At 35.8% G+C, this 19,431-nt stretch overlaps 4 protein-coding genes across 4 annotated transcripts; 1 reads left to right on the forward strand and 3 right to left on the reverse strand.

Annotated features, from left to right (window-relative positions):
- Positions 1-981: 981 nt before the first annotated feature.
- LOC114519981 (serine hydroxymethyltransferase, mitochondrial-like) lies at positions 982-5,435 on the reverse strand. Its single transcript, XM_028540177.1, has 16 exons — positions 5,364-5,435; positions 5,080-5,268; positions 4,385-4,464; positions 4,100-4,215; positions 3,931-4,015; positions 3,593-3,674; positions 3,379-3,501; positions 3,245-3,313; positions 2,868-2,938; positions 2,691-2,749; positions 2,497-2,603; positions 2,294-2,393; positions 2,174-2,217; positions 1,844-1,955; positions 1,422-1,529; positions 982-1,352 (listed from the first exon to the last, which is right to left on the reverse strand). Exons 1-16 carry the CDS (start codon positions 5,385-5,387, stop codon positions 1,225-1,227), a joined length of 1,497 nt encoding a protein of 498 aa, XP_028395978.1. The 5' UTR covers positions 5,388-5,435; the 3' UTR covers positions 982-1,224.
- A 461-nt stretch (positions 5,436-5,896) lies between these two features.
- On the reverse strand, positions 5,897-11,136 carry LOC114518017 (heat shock protein 60A-like). The gene is made up of 11 exons (XM_028537899.1): positions 11,045-11,136; positions 10,157-10,352; positions 9,595-9,847; positions 9,425-9,507; positions 9,132-9,227; positions 8,909-9,002; positions 8,266-8,434; positions 7,857-7,956; positions 7,526-7,771; positions 7,117-7,380; positions 5,897-6,899 (listed from the first exon to the last, which is right to left on the reverse strand). The coding sequence occupies exons 2-11, from the start codon at positions 10,349-10,351 to the stop codon at positions 6,651-6,653; spliced, it is 1,749 nt and encodes a 582-aa protein (XP_028393700.1). The 5' UTR covers position 10,352; positions 11,045-11,136; the 3' UTR covers positions 5,897-6,650.
- Positions 11,137-11,929: 793 nt separating this feature from the next.
- On the forward strand, positions 11,930-13,249 carry LOC114519009 (10 kDa heat shock protein, mitochondrial-like). Its single transcript, XM_028539069.1, has 6 exons — positions 11,930-11,953; positions 12,196-12,260; positions 12,392-12,398; positions 12,479-12,571; positions 12,759-12,848; positions 12,923-13,249. The coding sequence occupies exons 1-6, from the start codon at positions 11,930-11,932 to the stop codon at positions 12,971-12,973; spliced, it is 330 nt and encodes a 109-aa protein (XP_028394870.1). The 3' UTR covers positions 12,974-13,249.
- A 1,026-nt stretch (positions 13,250-14,275) lies between these two features.
- On the reverse strand, positions 14,276-19,162 carry LOC114522120 (citrate synthase, mitochondrial-like). Its single transcript, XM_028542753.1, has 11 exons — positions 18,992-19,162; positions 18,814-18,870; positions 17,724-17,831; positions 17,314-17,379; positions 17,159-17,200; positions 16,888-16,977; positions 16,413-16,601; positions 15,946-16,272; positions 15,629-15,727; positions 15,268-15,477; positions 14,276-14,710 (listed from the first exon to the last, which is right to left on the reverse strand). Exons 1-11 carry the CDS (start codon positions 19,037-19,039, stop codon positions 14,546-14,548), a joined length of 1,401 nt encoding a protein of 466 aa, XP_028398554.1. The 5' UTR covers positions 19,040-19,162; the 3' UTR covers positions 14,276-14,545.
- Between the last annotated feature and the right edge of the window lie 269 nt (positions 19,163-19,431).

The raw sequence follows: 19,431 nt of genomic DNA on the forward strand, positions 1-19,431 counted from the left end.
TGAAGTCCAAAGACAACGTGCAGTGAGATGTCCCAAGGTAGGCAGTATTTTTCACAACTAGAAAAGTCACTTCTTACTCAATATTTAGAATTTCCAAATGTGCTCCGCAAACAACTTGCACGTTAATGGAAAAATACCCTTTTCGCCGATCTCGATACAGTTCCGCATTTTGACCCGCGGGAGATGTAATTTTAACGTGGGAACAGTCTATTGCTCCAACAACGTTGGGAAATCCACCAACGCGCCAGAAATTAAGCTTGCTTTGCTGTAGCATATTGTCATTAGGGAATGTTATGTGATTATTCTTTAGACGAGCGATAGCTTCCGACACGCGTTTTATAATGCGACTTGCTGATGGCTGGGATATTTCACATAAGTCCGCACATGCTAACTGGAACGTACCAGTCGCATAAAATCCGAGAGTTATCAGCAGTTGAATATCAGCGGGACTGATAGGTCTTCCCCTGTCGTTATGTGCACGTATATGTGGTCGAATAATTCGCAGCAACTCCTGAAAAGCATCTTTTTTAACCTATATCTCCTCCTAAATTGCTCATCGTCATACGTGTCTATATTGAACGTGTATGTCTTGAATATAATATTATCGACGGCATTCAGTCTATTTAGCCATCTGCCAGCCATGTTTTTATGACATACACACTCGTGAGTGCAGGTCAAGGGAGGTATACATTTCACTCACACTTCACTCCACTTTTAGGCCTCATTGGAGGGTGAGTAACGTCTTTGAAAGACTGGAGTGTGAGTATAACAATCAACTCAATGAGTTCGAGGGGGATCTCATTGAGTTGTAAGTTTTACTCATTGAGCAAAAGCCTCCACTCGTTAAGTGTGAGTGTGAGTGAGCTTTTAGAATACAGGCGAATGTGTGTCCTTGTAAAAATTCCGTATTATAATGCCTGGTTCTGCGGCAATATTAAAAAAAAATGCAGTAAGAGGAAAATACAAAATATATATCTATCAAATTTTATTCAACAACTAGTGCTTTACAAGTGTTAGTATATTCATAATATGTATAAATATTCGTCAAAATATCAGAAGATTTTCCGATATAACATTAGTCGCAGGTTTGTTAAACTCTGTCTATAGACGTAAGTTCATTGCAACATTGTCATCTAATGGCGTGCAACCTATGCAGGATGTGCCCAAATTTTTGCCTAATGCAAAATCTTTAATTTTCAAAGAAAAATTTTACAATATTCTCTCTTAAGTTTTATCAAAACCTGGCAAAGGAAATTCTTTAGCGAAATTTTCCACTTTTTGTTTCAATGAACCAATTTTCTTGCTGAAGTTTTCATCCAAAATCAATTCCCGGAAATCTTGTAGCGATGCTCCTGGAAAATTAACCGAGTAAACTTTTTTTACAACCACTGCAGTAAAGACTCCAATGTTTGTTGACTTACCAGTATTTTCTTGAGCCTCAACAGCTATCTTAACGCCCTGATCCAAATAATCTACAACTTGAACGAAGTCACTCTCCTTGGAATCTCTCGACGTCAACGCTGGAGCACCTAGGTTAAGCGATGATAAATTGCGTTAATAGTTTGTAAAGGTTTCAAATGGTGAGCTTGCGTGTTAGGCAGCAGTTAATTGTAAGGGTTTTGTTTTCCTTCTAGGATATGTTCATCACGAAGCAATTTTTTTGAATTTATGAATTCTATTGGTTAGGATTACACGAAATTTTGACCGCTGAACATTACATGAAGCTGACCTGTTGTTGTACAACAGGCAACTCAACAAGGTGTAGTAAGGGACAGCAGATGTTAAACGAAACCTGTGAAATGAAAATAAGATATTATTTTAGAGTTCACTGACCGAAACCTACCTAAACGCAGTCCTCCTGGCACCAGTGCGCTCTTATCACCAGGACAAGTATTTTTGTTCGTGGTGATTGAGGCAAGTTCTAACACGCGCTCTACACGTGCTCCATCAATACCCTAAAACATGCAAAATGATACGACTGTGTGAAGTTTATAAGGAGTTTTAATTTTTACATTTGCTGGCAACGTCAAAGGCCATAGTTGAGTGTTATGTCCAAACACCTATATGTGTCGGGCAACCTCGCAAGCCAAGCTTTTCTAGCGTGGGCCGTGAAAAGCGTAAGGTGGAAAAGCCTGGCTTGCGAGGGTGATACGTCGGGTATTTGTGAATTTACCTTTGATTTCAGGTCAACAAGAACAAGATGATTGTCAGTCCCACCTTAAGCAAAAACAACAAATGTCCATACCGTAAAATATTTAGTCAACATAAATACGTATTTTTGAGCATATTTTACCCGAGACTAAATCATATCCACGATCCAACAAGGCCTGTGCCATTGCTTTGGAATTTTTCAACACTTGTGTTTGGTAATCCCGAAATGCTGGTTCTAACGCCTAGTATATGCAACAGTTTAAAAAGAGTTTGCATACAGTGTGAGGTATAAAATTAACAATATATTTCCCAGCTGGACCAATTAAGAATTTCACTAGGTTTTACCTGTTTCAATGCGACTCCAACACCTGCTATAGCATGATTATGGGGTCCTCCCTGTAAGGACGGAAAGACTGCAAAATCAATCTTTTCCTTGAAGTTATACATGATTTCTTTGATTATAGTTAAAGGAAAATAAGATGTATGCAAAGTTATCATTTCAAGCAGAAACAGTATTGAACTTCAGTTGAAAAGGATACTTTTCCCGGTCTTTTTATTCGTAGCTTTCTCGCCCACACGATAAAAGATAATACCAGATCTGAAAAGAAAAGTGGGAACAATGAGTGAAGATTCAGGAAGTTTGGACTCAAGATCAGAAAATATTTTGCTTTGCTTTTATACCATCCAGCCTAGTTGAGTGTCATGGAATTACATACCTTGCACCTCGTAGAGTCTTATGAGTTGTAGAGGAGATAATATGCGAATGTTCAAACGGACTGGGAATTACCTAGGGGCAAGTGCAGAGTTAAAATCCTATCTCCAGGAAGGTTGAACTCTTCTCAACACTGGGCAAATGCAGACAACTACATTATTTATGATTTAGAGACTTCTTTTGTCTGAAGTATACAGCTAGATTGACAATTGATTGACATGCAAATATTAAACAATTATTGAATTATCAAGGCAGAGAATTACAGAATACCAGGAATTGTTTGTAAATTTGATGTCATGATTACAAATACCAGAAATTATTTTTAAATGGCTAACCATCAAAATGGAGATTGTGTATCTATTAAAAAATAATTAATATCACCTGTGCTGCGATTAGCCCACTGATATGTGCGATATCTGCCATGAGCACTGCATTAACTTCGTCACAAATCTATAAGCACAATGATGTTTTTGCAATGTATGTTTTAAAAGTAAAATTTGAGATACTGTTCATACCTTTCTCATCCTCTCATAATCAATAAGTCTAGAATAAGCACTTGCTCCAGCAATGATTATCTTGGGACGAAATAGTTTGGCAGTTTCTTCCAGTTTGTCATAATCAATGTAACCTGTTTCTACCTTAAAAACAACATTTATAGCCTGTATAGGTTAAAAACATTCTGGACAGTAGAATTTTACACAAAAGAATTATTCATTCTCTATAACTTACATTCAGGCGATAAGGCATTGATTCAAAATATATGGATGTTGCAGATATCCTTTTCTTATCAGTCATAAAACCATGAGTCAAGCTGAAATTGTATATAAAACCAATCTATTTGAATTTTGCAATGACTGTGCTATTAAAATATGAACACATGTTTATCATTAATATTTTGGTCTTCTTGGTAGTTCAGAGTGTTACATGGGGCTCTGAATAGTCTAAATAGCACTTCGTTAATAGCATCTAATTTTTCTACTCCAGCCAATGCCTGGCTTGCACACCATCTACAAAACTTAACACAGGGTTCATCACCGCAAACATAAAAAGACATATCTGTAACTTACTGTCCACCATGTGGGAGATCTTGGCCCATGATACGCTCATGAGGTTTAAGTAAGCCAGTATATACTGCAAAATTTGCTGGTGAACCTGAAATAAACAATTTTACACATTGATTAAATGTTCAACAGTTATTTTAAAATTTTTATGGTTCCCTATTAAAATGTCTTTTACCAGAATATGGTTGTACATTAACTCCCCATTTTTCTGGATCCAAGTTAAATGCTTTAAGAGCTCTCTCCTGTACCAGTAATTCAATCTTATCAATATATTTATTGCCACCATAGTACCTAAAATTCAAGTTGGTATATATGGTATATAAGTTACAAATGGTTTGATGTATACAAGCTCTAATTTAGCATCTGTAACTAATTCACTTGTTCATATCTATCAAAACAAGTGTTTATAAACCATAAATTAGCAGAAGTTCTAAACAAACATAGTTAAATAGTATATTACCTTTGACCTGGGTATCCCTCAGAATATTTGTTATTTAGGCAAGATCCCAAAGCCTCTAAGGCAGCTCTGCTGCAAAAATTCTAAAAGTAGTTTGATTCAAATCAATTACATATCTGACAGAATTGACCCATCAAAAGAGTAGCTTATCAGTAAATGCTGCTTTTGTTAAAATGTAAACCATGGTGCATCTGTATACATTTGTTGTTCACAGTTGTATGTGTACTACAGTTGTAAAAGCGAAACATAGATTTTAGTGTCTTTTTTGCTGTTGTTTTATTACAGAATCTATATTTAATACTCTCGAAAAAACGTTGTTTCAGTTGAAAAATGCAGATTTATATACCACCGAGAAGTTGTTCGTATAAACCTACGTTATGTAATTTGACCTCCTATAAATTCCTCACTCACAAATTGTAAACAAAGTACTAGTCACGTTAAAACTTTAACTTCTGGTAAAGGAGAATAAATAACGGTTCGTAAATTCTATATTGAACACTTCGCGCTACACAGAAGATAGGCAAATCAAGGAAGTAATCAATCTGTTTTTTTAAATAAATATATCCATTGTTTACTTTATATACAGCTCTCAAAGGTGCTTTATGTTTTTTAAAGAATAAATTTGCGCGTCATCAAGTAAAATCTGAAATCAAATATTCTTTAATTAAAAACAAATGGTAAATGTACAAACATTTTACCTCCGAAGCTATAAGTTCAAGGCCACTTCTCTGCCGCTCTTTTTCTTGTCGAATAAGAGCATACATTTCTGGATCGTCGTTTTCCAGCGATTCATTTCCATGCCAGTGATGGTCGTGTCGGATAGACGAAATGGCCCAATAAAGGCCTTTGCGGCCACGTATTGTTGTGAAAGAACGTTTTAGGAGACCCTAAATTTGAACAATCATTAAAAGGATCGGAAAAGATATTAAATAAAAAAAATTGATGAATTTTAAACTAATTTTTAAAAGCCATTCATACTTACCTTTCCGATTGTTCCACTGATCATTTTGCATTGGCACTGGTGTTGAACAGTGGACTACACATATAATAGGATACTGCATGTTATAGTTGTATAACTAGGGACAAAGTGGGATAGCTGTTAGCTGCATTGTCTGCCCACGCGCTTGAATTCCAACGGGGACTTGCGCGGAAAAATAAAAATTTTGCGCAGAATTTGTATAGCGCTCATTTTACTATTTTCAAATTTACGGCAATAAACTGTTAGTGTGAATTTCGTTCTGTTTCCCAATTTTTTCAATGTAATCAATGTAACCTGATTCCTACACAATTTAACCAAGATTCCAACACATTCGTGGGTTATTGCATTTTAGAAGAGTTTACATTAATGAGCTTGTGTTTGTTAAAAATGACCCGACATGATCGAGGCGTGCGATGCTTCCCCCGCCTATGTGCGTGTTGGGTAGAGAGAGAGAGAGAGTAAATGCGGTCCCTAAACGATATATGCCAACACCCTTTTCGCAAGTCACCACACCATACTATGAAAGGCTAAACAAATTCAACAAAACAGAAGGTTTTATTTTATTTTACTGCCTAGGCAATCAGCAATTTGAAACAGCAAGCATGTGAGCAGAGATATTAATCTATTTTTAAGGGAAAGCTCGTACTATGTATTATGTCTGTTTTGAGGCTATGTGCACACGAGCATCGTTTTCGAGCGTCTTCAAAATCGTTTTTGCCTAGTGTATCGTTTTGACGTCCTGTCCACACGATCCAAGAAAAATAGCTTTAACTTCTATTGTAAATTGACGGTGTTTGAAACCGTTTTGGTATGAAAACGAAAATGAAAACACTCGAAATCGTCACCGTCACATAGTCAAGAGTATCCCCTCAAGACTGTAACCCTCTAACAACAGTTTCGTAACACTACTCTATACAGGGTGTATAAAAAGTACGCCTTATTGAAATGAAGCTTCTGTTCGAATTTCAATGCACTTTTAATGCACCGGTGTGTAAAAAGCAGATTAGTTAAGGTTGAAGCATTCAAATCGAGGGTCTCGTTTTAGCATCCGTGAGTTTAGTTAGCATAATAATAAGGCATCCAAATTAAAGCTTGATTGTAACAGGGGCTACTTTTTATACACCCTGTATAACCTAGCAAACTAATTGATTTCGATAGGATATTTTTGCAGGAGGTCCATAAAAAGCTAGAAAATTCATTTTAGTATTATTGCAGTTCGTTGCGGTCAGGAATGTACTTACGCATATGAAACGCGTTACTTTTACTGAATTCATCGAATAAACAAACCAGCTACATCATCCCTCCCATTCCCCCCATGCCACCCATTCCCCCCATGCCACCAGGCATTGGCATATCCTTCTCCTCTTTTGGAGCTTCAACGATCGTGACTTCAGCGGTCGTTAATAATGATGCAACACCAGAAGCATCAGTAATGGCAGTACGGACTACTTTGGTTGGATCAATAATACCAGTCTGCATCATATCCACATACTCATCGTTCGCAGCATCATAACCCATGTTATGATCCAGAGATAATACCTGAAAACACACACACATGCAGTGTCAACACCTGTGTAGACATTCTCAACAGAGCTAGGGCTGAGTGAACTATCGCACCGAAGAAAGGGAATAGATTATTGAAGCAGGGGAAGGATAGGCAATCGAATTGTTTATCAGCTAAAAATTAAGTCGACGTTGAAAAGCAATTTAGAGACTGTCAATTTTTAATATTTCAAAATCAATGATATGTATATACCTTTTCAACAACTAACGTGGCCTCAACTCCAGCATTTTCAGCAATAGTTTGACATGGCACACGCAACGCTCGCCTCACAATTTCGACTCCAATTTTTTGATCTTCATTCTTCGCTTCAACATTATCTAACTGTTTGATACTTCTCAAAAGAGCCACTCCACCACCAGGAACAATTCCTTCTTCCACTGCTGCTCGAGTTGCGTTCAAAGCATCAGTAACTCTATCCTTTTTTTCATTTACTTCCACCTCACTGGAGCCTCCAACCTAAAAATCACACAAAAAAGTAACCGTTCAGGGAGAAACCGAGTCCTCGTAACTCTGGTTTACAAGATGTTGTTTTTCGGTGCATGTTTTTCTAATAAACATAATAAAGTTTTCAATTATTGTGTAAAATATGAATGATACTTACTTTTAATATAGCAACACCATCCGACAGTTTCGCCAATCGTTCATTCAACTTTTCTTTTTCATATTCCGAAGTTGTGTCTTCAATTTCATCTCTGATCTGCTGGCATCTTGCCTCAATATCATCTTGATGACCTTTCCCTTTTAGTAAAAGGCAATCGTCCTTCGTTATTGAAATTTCACCAACCTCACCAAAATCTTGAAGTTTAATGTCTTCAATTTTCGTATCTAAGGCGTCGTCGCCAAACACCTAGTGAAATTTAAAAAAACAGAAAATTGGAGGTTTACAACACAACCAAGCCTCCACCCCCAAATTTCCTAAAACTAAGTCGTACCATTCCCCCCGTAGAGATTGCCATATCTTGAAGCATGTTCTTTCTGTTATCACCAAATCCTGGAGCTTTTACAGCAGCAATTTGTAATCCAATTTTTAACCTGGAATGTACCCAATAAAAATTTACGTTTTAGTTTTCACACTATTTAATTTAAAAAGCTGTTAACGTTGATTAGTGAATTGGCTTACTGTATGATTACAGAACAACTTTGCAATAGAACTTATTCAACAGAACTTAAAAAAACTTGTGGAAAATCTTGGCAATATACTTTTGCTGTCATCTGCCTCCATCACAGACTATTTACCAATTAACTGTTATTTAACTAGTGTGAATTACAATTATAGTTCGAAGAAAGAATCCTAATGCATAATAATATAATAAAACACAAAATAGATTTTCTATATTTCACCTATTTATGACCAGAGTACTTAACGCTTCTCCTTCGATATCTTCAGCAATTATAATAAGAGGTTTTCGTGAAGTGTTCGCTAACTCCAAAGCAGGGACGATTTGTTGGATAGTTGAAATCTTTTTTTGACACAAAAGTAACAAAGCATCTTGATATTCTACTTTTTGTCCTAAAACAGAAGCAAGTTGGCAAGAGTCTATCACTTGCTTTTGTAGATAGAAAACTAAACAGACTGGTCAGGACTAAACAGACTGGAGATAATTTCTAAACCTTGAGTCACTCAAATGCGATTTACTGTTTTACTGAGGGGGGGGGGGGGGGCAGGAGTTGTACTGTTCACACAACTTGCATACTGCAGTTGATCCATTTCGTTGCACAGTGGTGCACGCCTAGTTTATTTGTTGGCTGAGAGAGCGTTGGCGCCCCAGGGTCTGTGTTCAAAGACTTGGAGGTCAGGCACGTACTCAGTAATTGTCTGTTAGCAAGCAAAGTTTCTACGCAACACTATGTTCATAGATACTGTACTTTTATTGCCTCAAAGAAGATACTGTACTTTTATTGCCTCAAAGAAGATACTGTACTTTTATTGCCTCAAAGAAGATACTGTACTTTTATTGCCTCAAAGACTGAAGTTGAACCAAACCTTTTGCAGTGTTGATAAAGTATGGTGATATGTAACCACGGTCAAACTTTAAACCTTCAATCAGTTCTAATTCATCTTGAAGAGTTTTACCATCCTGTTTGAAAAGGCAAAAATAAATTATTAACATATTCTTAAACTTTGCATTTTTGCATGCAGTACTGGTAAACAAGGTCAGTTTCTATATCCCTGATCAAGAAGTAAAAAAAAATGCAAAAAGAAATACCTTGACTGTGATTACTCCATTTTTACCAACTTTCTTCATTGCAGATGAAATAAGATCTCCAACACTTCTATCACCATTAGCTGATATGGTAGCAACCTGACATTTCAAGAATAAAATTTTCTCTTTCAAAAAACAATGCAATATTGTGCTGAAATGTTTAAATTTTGATTGGATTTGGATATGTAGCTGCTTCATGTTAACTTTTGTCAAGTTTTTAGTTTTTCAAAACTGCAGAAGATCTAGAGCAAATGCGAATGTTTTAAAAATAAGTCCCAATACAAAGGATTACAGACCTGAGCTATCTCTTCTGGTGTGGTTACTTGCTTTGACATTTCTTTTAAATGATTTACAACATGTTCATTTGCTGTAAGTACACCTAAATTATGATAGCAGTTGTTAAAATATAATTGAAACTTATACTTGGTAAAAGTGAACTATGAGTGTGCATGAATAGAGTGTTAACCTCGTCGAACTTCTTGCGGATTTGCCCCTCTGGAAACTTTCTCAAAACCTTCTTTTGCAATATGTCTAGCCAGGATAGTAGCTGTCGTTGTGCCATCACCAGCTTCTTCATTTGTATTATTTGCAACGTCTTGAACTAAGCGAGCCCCAAGATTTTGAAATTTGTCTGCTAAATCAACTGCTTTTGCAACAGTTACACCATCTTTTGTAATCTTAGGCCCACCAAAAGACTGTTCGATAATGACATTTCGTCCCTGAGAAAATATTACACAACAATATATGGTTAATCCACAAACCTAAAATATTTCTGTACAGTATGTTACATATGTATGATAAAAGGTCGGAAAATAAAAATGATTCAAGATTCAGTAATTTAGCAGATGTTATACATATTTGCAAAGTGTATAAAAAAGGTGATCTAAAGATGGGTCTAGTTTCTAGCTGTTGATAGCATTTTTGTTGAAAAATCCTAGTAAATTTAGTTGATGTATAATAATTTTTAAGAATCATTCATTTGATAAAATGAATTACTTTTTAGTGCATCATGTGGTAAAAATAAATACCTTTGGGCCAAGTGTAGCAGCAACCGCTTCTGCTAAAATATCAACACCTTTCAGCATTGCTGATCTTCCATCACGTCCAATTTTCAACTCCTTAGCATTGCATGTACTTGAAGTATTTAGGCAAGCAGCAAATTGTGGGGATAACACTCGTTTTGTAACGTGGACTGAACGTAAAAGACTGGGAAGGCGATACATTCTGCGAAAAACAGACAAGTCCTTGATGGGTGTATGTGTCAAAAGTTATGCAGCTTTCATCAGTTGGAATGGTTGATAAATATGCACATATTTATTGTTTATATATATATATATATAATTAAATTGTTATGTTTCAATCAAATGTTTGAATACATCTGGCATTTCAGCTATATAGGTACCCATGGGTATTTTGACCATAGCTTGCCAAGAATTTGGAATAAAAAATTTCATTGGAAAGCAGGCAGTGCTCTTTGCTCTGTCAACCTTATCAAAACTCAAGACTTAAGGAACACTTTTTAAGTGGTTTCCAGTTGGCAGCTTCATGGGATTCCTTTTAAATATTTTCATATTTAATTAATACGAGATGAGTGCTGAGATATTGTTCAATTCGTGGTCATTAGCTCATATACTGTACAATCCGTACAATCCTAGAGATTGTATAGAACAATAAATCTACATAGCTGCATATTATACTCAGAAAAATATACAAACACAGCCAAATTTATTTAGAATTGATTGTGATATTATGTGATATTAATTTTTGAGCGAATTATTAAATGATCGCGCACACGCCACATGGCACTTCAAGAACCCATAAGTCAGAAATTGACCCTTATAAAAAAGTGTGACTTCAAAACCTATCAATGATAATGCTTTCAATTAAGACTATACAGTATATATATATGTCAATACCTGAATATGAAGAAATTCAAAGTGAATTTGAAATAAAGAAGTGAACTAGCTCTGCACCAGAAAGAGACAGCACGTGTTGCAACCTTCGGTCAACGTCTTGCATAAGACAGAACCACTCATGCGCACAACAATTTGTGCGGAGCATTTAATATTCCATACATCAAACGATCATCCTTACCAGCGATTAGCACTTTTCTCCATTTGTTTTTATTTTCTACTACTTTCGCTTTCCTAAATTGACTATTCACTAAATTAGTTAATCACATGTGCGTTGGAAAATTTAAATCTAACACTTGAAAAGTAGAATACACATTAGGTGATTTTTTCGCCAATCCTTTTCAAAACAGTAATTTTTCTGTTCTTGTATTTTTATTTTACCTTTTACATTATCCGTCCTTTTATAAGACTTAAATTGCAATTGATCGATAAACAATTTTTTTATTTTATCGTATCTTAGCTTCTACTTTTGAACGATGCTACTTTACCTTTCATTAAAGAATAATTACGCAAGATTTTTTTCATACTGATAGGGCATATTCGTGGCGAGCGTGCACGTGTGTTGGTCGGAGAGAAAGATTTTTACGAAAATGGTGAGAAATTCCTACTTAACATAATTATTTTTGAACTTTCCAAGTAAACTGTCGACAGACAATCTTTGGTGGGCAAAAAAATTAAAATTGCACGAAATGAAGAGACAGTTTTAGCGGTTCGACGTGTTCTATATAATTAATATAAAAGGGTGAAGCTAGTTAATACCGTGTTCTTGTCTTATTTAGTTGCGGTTTTTCGTGGTAGTGAAATTATTTGAAAATATATAATTGTGTCTATCGAAGGAACTATGTACTAGCGCTGCCTAATAAATGAATTTGTACAAACAATGGTGGCATGGTGGTAGAAGTGTTGGGTTCAGTGGGTTGAGGCAGCACGAATTTTTTTGACATGCGCATTAGAAAAAATCATAAGTTGCATGAAAAAGTACCAGAATAAGTTCAGACCACAATGAGATATTTTTTAATATGAATCCCAAATCTGCAGTAGTTTGGAGTACAAAGTTCATTCAGATAGCCAATGTCTCCATCCAAAAAAAGGCATCCCTCAACATTTTGACATCATGTACACAGTGTTGGTTAATATGTGTATTCTATTTTTAGGCTGCTGTTATTAGAAACTTAAGACCATTACTTGATAGGATCATTGTAGAAAAACTCTCCCAACAGTGAGTTTATATGATTATTGGTTCCTTGCTCACAAACACTGATAGGAATGTTATAACAGCATGGCTTCTTATTAGTGATTAAGTTCATTTGGAAATTAGTGATTACACTGAACTCTAAATGAACATTTTAGAATCATGGTAAGTAACTATAATTTCCTCAATTTTAGCAATAATAGTGGGTCCAAAATATAAATTAATTGCACAAATTAATATTGTAGACAACAAAAGGTGGAGTTATTCTGCCTGAACAAGGGTTGGGAAAAGTGCTTAGAGGAACCGTCATATCTGCTGGTCCTGGTAACAGGGATAATGTGAGTATAAAAAAAATTTAACCTTTTGAAAAGTGCTATAATTGGGTATGATTATACATTGTGTTAAAATTCCAAGTAATGCTTTGTCAGTAGTTTGCACTTACTGACTTAATTAGACTACTACTAACATCATTCAATGGCTCCTTGAGATACTTAAGTGATTGGTTGGTCTTGTATTTCTTACTAGAGTGGTAACATTATACCTGTCAGTGTCAAAGAAGGTGACCAAGTGTTGCTTCCAGAATATGGTGGCACTAAAATAAAACTGGAGGATAAGGTATTAAAATATGGCATTAAAAATCTTTGGTCAAAATCATGATGGTTACGAGTAAACCTTTTGCTCCTTTCTAGGAATATCATATATATCGTGATTCCGAAATCCTAGGAATATTCTCAGAATAAATATAGACAGAATTTTGTGCGAGAAAGAGCAGAAACTGAAGTACATACAAAGATGATGCATAACAAGGATTGAAGCAAGTCTCTCCTGCGACTGACATTTTATGTGTTTCAAGATTAGAATTTTCTTAATCGCTAAGAACAAGCTAAAACCTATTCTGCAGTAGTGTTGTTGTTAAAAAATGAACATTATTTTTCTTCTTTACACTTGCTTTTTTAGTTGTGCTTTTCTGTAATAAGATGACATGTAGAACTTAATAAAAATGGTTTCATTATGTGTGGAAACTGGACCAGGATGAATTCCAGGGTTCCTTGGGAGCTGTACCAGCAGAACCATAATAAGTTGGGAAATTTATATTCTAAATTCTTCTGGGAAATTCTTACCTGGAACACCAGGCTGTAAGAAATATCAGTCTATGTACACCTAAGCCTGTACTGCAATTGCAGTAAGCAATGACAGAAATGAAACTGATTACGTTACATCTCGGAATAAAAAATTGCCAAAAATCAGAAACTGTCAAGCCAAGGATGGGTTTTAGATTTTGCTCTGTGTAAATAAATGAACAGCACGCGTTGTTGGGAATAGATGCTGTACTATTGTCATTGGTACTGTACAAAAGATTGCCAGAATATCAATACCAGCATAAACTTTTAATTGTGTGAAAATCTGGACATGCTATAAAAATCTATTTCTTTTATCTGTCGCTAACCAATTCTTTCAAAGCTGCTGTTGTAATGCTTTTGGGTCTTTCAATTGGTAAGCCTAGTGCTCTGTCCCACACCAGAGATGCCATCACGCCGACCGCACGTGAAATAGCAACCAAAGCAGGAAAGTAATTTGTTTCTGTCAAGCCGTAGTGCTATAGATGGATAAGCAAAATTTAACTTTAAACTACACGTTAATACTGACACAGTAGTAATATGAATATAACAACGATAATAGATCGGTTTGTGTAAGATGAGGCACAAAACATTACATATCAACCCATGGCCTAAGAAAGAGTGCGTTTCGAAGTATTTCTATACCCGCCTTTAAACCTCGTTCTGTGACCAATCTGGTTATGGTGGTATGGACTATTATAGGGTTCCACACAAGGGTTCCGGTCTGATGTAAACGGGGTTAATCTGTTTAGCTAAACATATACCACTCGAACCTAGCTCTTCATACAGAGTACTAACCCTCCGATGAGAGCCCTTCGGTGGAACATCGAGAATTTTTTCCCTTTTCAATGCAGTTTGTATGCCACATTTGTTTCGAAGACATTGCATTGTACTGGAGAAAAAGTAAAAAATATGCAACTGACGAGGATTGAGGATCTCTGTATTTCTATTTCTTATTCTTTTCAGCCATTAAAATCTCAACGAGCATAGTGTAACTGGGGTGAAGTTACATGGTATAACCTCTCTATAATATGTATATTTTGCCTAGATAGCGATATTCCATTCAGACGACTATTAATTTATGCCAGTCGAAAACCATGTTTTGTTAGCATGTTACGTCTTTTGTTAAGTACCCCTCAGCTTGACTTTTTTATTGTGTTCCAGTTTTGAAAAAGATTTATTTTCTTAGGCAGTCTATTTTCTGTTGGTCATCTCTTTTAAAGCTTCCGTAGTTATACTCTTGGGTCTTTCAATTGGTAAACCGAATGCTCTGTCCCACACAAGGGATGCCATCACACCGATGGCACGGGAAACGCCGAATAGAACAGTGTAGTAATTCATTTCTGTTAAGCCATAGTGCTGTAGGTGAGGAACAAATATAGTGAAAGGTATTAGTATTATTATTATTTGGATATAATTATTCCAAAGAGCATACTTTGCGATATGAAAGTTAGTCAGATTAGTTTTTTTACTAACAAAGCGCTGAAGACGGAAGGAAACACGGAAAAACTATAATTTTTGGTGTAACGAGATTGGTAATAACTACAATACTCGAGGTATTAATGTTTTTTTAATTTCCCCCCAACCAAAATTTTTACTTCATCAGATAAAGTGATCGGTATAGATGGAATCAATTTGACACTAATGTTCTGAGCAAGCTTAAATTAATGAACCTTATGTACACACATTTACACCTGAAGATATCCAAACCTCTCTGATGTACTCATAACCAAGGGCTCGTATAGAAACAAAAAATAAACGGAGTAAAACGCTGGGTTATGTTATGACTGAGGTCGAAATAGCCTGGAATAATACACCTTTTTCATAATGACTTCAAACGCAAAAGGCCGATCATGAGCTAGTCATTGTGTCATTGTGAGATCTGATCAAGCGAAAGTAAATAAAGAGGAACCCACCGTTAGAAGAACTCCACTATGTGCATCCACATTGGGCCAAGGATTTTTTGCTTTTCCTTGCTGAAGAAGAACATCGGGTACGATATCGTAGAGTTTACTGACCACCTTGAACAGCGGATCATCCGGCATGTATTTAAGACAAAACTCCCGCTGACATGTGTATCGTGGATCGGTCTTGCGAAGAACAGCATGTCCAAAGCCAGGGATGACCTGTAATGGAGATATTACAATTGATAAAAAACATTTACAATCAAATTACACTATAGGATTGGGACTATGATTTTTTCAAACCGGTACGCTGTACGCAGTCTTTTAGGACTCCAGTGAAACAATTGCTTAAAACGTTATTTATGGTACTTACAGCAGTTTTGAGAGATTCAAGGCAATATTCTTTTACTTCTTCCGCAGTGGGATCTTGGCCTAGACTTTCCACCAACTTAGTCAGCCAAATCAATACTTCCTGATAGTAAAACAAAAAATTCAATGTTGAATGTTTGAATGTATTTCTCCAAAATATTCAGAAATACGCTGTTGTGCGTATGCGTATATTGTATACAGGGGCGGATTACCGCGGGTCACCTCCCCTTTATATGGGGCCCTACAGTGACACACTGTATATGGTGGGGCCATCGAAAGAAGCACTTACAATGCCTCATTTATGTCCCAGAGATCACAAACCTGATTAGCAAGGCCATGTAGAGGTCCAGCCAGTCCATTCATTCCAGCAGCAAAGCACAGATAGGGATCAGATAGAGCACTACCAACTAGATGTGTACAATGAGCGCTCACATTACCACCTTCATGATCAACATGGATAGCCAGGTACATACGCAACATCTCTGCAAAGTTGGGACTGTCAAACCCAAGCATTGTTGCAAGATTTTTCGACCAATCTTGTTGTGGATCTATAGGAGCAACTTTGCCATCTCGATAAACATTGCGATATATTACAGCAGCTACTGTTGGCAGTTTTGCAATCAAATCCATGGCGTCCTCGAATGCATACTAAATGATAAAGGAATACGATCGCTAGACAGTCATACAGTGATGCAGACACGTGCTATTAATAACGAAGACTGAGCTGTGTCTAGCTCAACACGCTTACAATAGTTGAGGTGTAGTTATTAAAAAGTAATATTAGCTACCTCCCAAAACTCGCTTTTCTTAATTCCGTTGCTGTATCCTTTAGCAAAATGACTCTCGCTGTTCATCGCTGTGACTGCTGCGCTCAACTGACTCATGGGATGAAGTTCACTGGGAAAGTCGTTTAACAATTGAACAACGTGAGGTGGAAGGTCAGCACGAGCAGCCCATTCTTGAGATAATGATTTCGCCTGAACAGTATGACATAATGAATACGCTGGTAACATCATAACATGCACCTGCATTACTTTACTCATTACTTGACTAATATTACATAATCACTGTAATGAACACATTGAACAAAACTAAGAATGCAAGTCAAAAAATTCAATGTACCACTGCTCAACAAATAATTTTTTGTACCAGATCTATTTATAATATGAAAACGTTCAGGTCATGCAAAAGTTGGAAAATTATACACCTTAGAAAAAATTCCTTATCTATGAAATTAGTTGTTGTAAGTAATTAATGTATGACCTGTTCAGCAGTTGGTACTTCTCCAGTAATCAACAACCAAAACATGGCCTCGGGCAATATCTGCTCACCACCTTCAGCTGTTGGCAAAAGCTAATAAAAGGTTTAAAACAAACAGCTAAATGGTTGTGTAATGACAACTACAGAGTATTCTTGGTATTGTAATGCTTTTTGCCAAATCCATGAATTAGAAATCACAAATGGAAATAGACAAGATGTTGTATGGACAAATTGATACATTTTGATCAAGTGCTGTAATCTTGGTAAAACATACCTTTTGGCATTCAGGAATCGAGTATCCCCTAAAACGAATTCCCTGCAAAAATTTATACAAAATATGAAATGCATGTACAAGTGTTATTTGCAAGAAGGGACTGAAATATATCAAACAACCATTAGAGCAAATAATCAAATAATGAATAACTAAACCTCTTCAGGATCCAACAATGATGTTTCAGTGACCAGCCCTATTATTCCACGCATACCTCCATAGACCTTGAATCAAAACACAACATTTTAACTACAAGACATACTAAAGGTGAAGTAGTTGTTTTAATGATCAAACATTTCCAAACATTACAAAATATGGCATATACAGTACAATATCTTAAGATCTGCAAAATGTTTTTTTTCTATATAAACATAAATGACTGGGAGGACTAGCTGCAGCTATAACTGTGGTATTTTTATTTGCTTCTGCATTTTGCAGGCAAACACACATTGCATGTTATATATACCAAAACTTACTAAAATTAAGAAATAAGACATTTTGTCATAAAAATAATTTTGGTTGTACTTGTCACTCATTCTGAATGCTTTTCACTTCCAATTTGGCTGACCTGATCTACAGTGTATTGTCCAATAACTTTATCTGCATATTCCTTCCGAAACTCTGCAACTTCTTTTTGTTTCTCAGGAACAATACTCTTCATGACATCTTTCAGACTCTAAACATGTAGGAAGAAGAGAATAACTAAATGTAGAATAAAATAGCCACATATATAATCCTATTGTAAAGTTTTTTTTCCACAAGGAAAAACATAAGCACAACAATGTGCCAACTCAATTTCATTTGTGCATGGTCTTATGTCTAATTTCTAAAAATGTCTAAAGTGAAACCTATAAATTTGAATGTTTTAAATAATATATTTTGTATTTCCTTATTATTAAATTAAACTACAAGCATTTCTCTCAATCGGGTTGACACAATTATTCCTTTGTGACTTCACTGTGCTGCTGACATTAGCATTATTTTAAAACACTGCGCTGTGCTTTAGAAATAGGTCACATGACTGTGCAAAACCTTCTATAGATTTGAAAGTTAAAGTTTCAATTTTGCTATTAATCCTGCATTTTTTTTGTACTATATTCTTATATTCTTAAAATTTAATATTCTTATATTCTTAAAAATTGCATCCTGATTTGCAAGTCACAAAAGATTAATTTGTAAAATATAAAAAGTTCTCTATTTTAAAAGATTTATTTTACAATATGCTAGTGTGTAATTTCACTACTTTGAGTGATATGTTTTGCATTTATTGCTGACTATTTAATAAAACGATTGTGGAAAGTATGTTGCATGGTCAATAATTCTGATGTGTAATTTGTATGGCTTATAAATACATACTCTTTACATTTTTGAAATCTTTCACATGCATGCAATTTTCATCCTGTCAGATGTATTTCAATACTTCACTGCTACGTACTGACAAGTCTGGAAACTGGTCCAGAGCTTCATTCATACGTATAACTAAACATCACTAGCTCCTGAGGGGATTATTCTTTAACAGATATATGACAAGTACATAAACTACAACAGCGAACATGCAACATCACATGTTTTTAGCTATTTCATCATTTTCTGACTTCCACCCTTTCACGTTTAGCCAAGACTTCAAAAAACGAAAATAGTAATTTCAAATATCTTACCGATGCAGCTGAAGATTGGGATCGCACAGAAATTGAAGCGAACTGCTTGGCAGAAAACTACAAAACAAAACTTGTCTAAATCTATATGTAATTATGTACTGTATATAGCAAATTATTAATAAAGAATTGTATACGGTGTCGTACTGTCGTCTCATGTAGAAATTATAGTTTGACATACCTTAGGAGCATGACGACAACCCCGTAATATGAGCGCTACACTGGCCATTATTCAATAGAGTATTTGCAAAAAAAAGGAATGATTACAGCAATAATTTGCTTTCCTCCTTGGTCAGTTTATTCAGGGCTGGTTATTTGGCTAGAGGAACTTCGAACTCTCGCGTCTTGTAAATTATATTGGTCCCAGGCCAAAGTACGCGGGAATCGAGTTAAAGCTAGCTATGACGCAACATAATTTTAATTAAAGCTGCCACTTTTCCGGCGTTTGGCGAACACCGGTTGTTTGTAAAATAGAATAGACGAGAGACACATGACTGTTCTGGTTGCCAACTTATCCTTGACCCTCTGGATATCCTTAAACTTCTTTAGGTGAGTTTACGCTCAAGTAAACGCAAAGGTCTAAGCAAGAACCGATGAGGTTCAAGCTAGGGTCCAAGGTCT

Source organism: Dendronephthya gigantea, unplaced genomic scaffold (genome assembly GCF_004324835.1).
Source record: "Dendronephthya gigantea isolate DGI-Jeju-01 unplaced genomic scaffold, DenGig_1.0 000000F, whole genome shotgun sequence".
NCBI classification, from domain to species: Eukaryota; Metazoa; Cnidaria; class Anthozoa; order Malacalcyonacea; family Nephtheidae; genus Dendronephthya; species Dendronephthya gigantea.

Excerpts from the sequence above, each read along its gene's own strand:
- LOC114519981 (XM_028540177.1), bottom strand. The coding sequence starts at position 5,387 with ATGATCAGTGGAACAATCGGAAAG. Across the intron at positions 4,465-5,079 it reads TTGAACTTATAGCTTCGGAG|AATTTTTGCAGCAGAGCTGC; the intron begins GTAAAATGTTTG and ends AACTACTTTTAG. Across the intron at positions 3,675-3,930 it reads GATCTCCCACATGGTGGACA|CTTGACTCATGGTTTTATGA; the intron begins GTAAGTTACAGA and ends ATACAATTTCAG.
- LOC114518017 (XM_028537899.1), bottom strand. The coding sequence starts at position 10,351 with ATGTATCGCCTTCCCAGTCTTTTACGTTCAGTCCACGTTACAAAACGA. Across the intron at positions 9,508-9,594 it reads TCCGCAAGAAGTTCGACGAG|GTGTACTTACAGCAAATGAA; the intron begins GTTAACACTCTA and ends ATCATAATTTAG. Across the intron at positions 6,900-7,116 it reads CCACGTTAGTTGTTGAAAAG|GTATTATCTCTGGATCATAA; the intron begins GTATATACATAT and ends GTGTGTTTTCAG.
- LOC114519009 (XM_028539069.1), top strand. The coding sequence starts at position 11,930 with ATGGTGGTAGAAGTGTTGGGTTCA. Across the intron at positions 11,954-12,195 it reads TGGTAGAAGTGTTGGGTTCA|GCTGCTGTTATTAGAAACTT; the intron begins GTGGGTTGAGGC and ends TTCTATTTTTAG. Across the intron at positions 12,572-12,758 it reads GTCCTGGTAACAGGGATAAT|AGTGGTAACATTATACCTGT; the intron begins GTGAGTATAAAA and ends ATTTCTTACTAG.
- LOC114522120 (XM_028542753.1), bottom strand. The coding sequence starts at position 19,039 with ATGGCCAGTGTAGCGCTCATATTACGGGGTTGTCGTCATGCTCCTAAG. Across the intron at positions 16,273-16,412 it reads AGAAAAGCGAGTTTTGGGAG|TATGCATTCGAGGACGCCAT; the intron begins GTAGCTAATATT and ends TTTATCATTTAG. Across the intron at positions 15,728-15,945 it reads TACATGGCCTTGCTAATCAG|GAAGTATTGATTTGGCTGAC; the intron begins GTTTGTGATCTC and ends TTTTACTATCAG.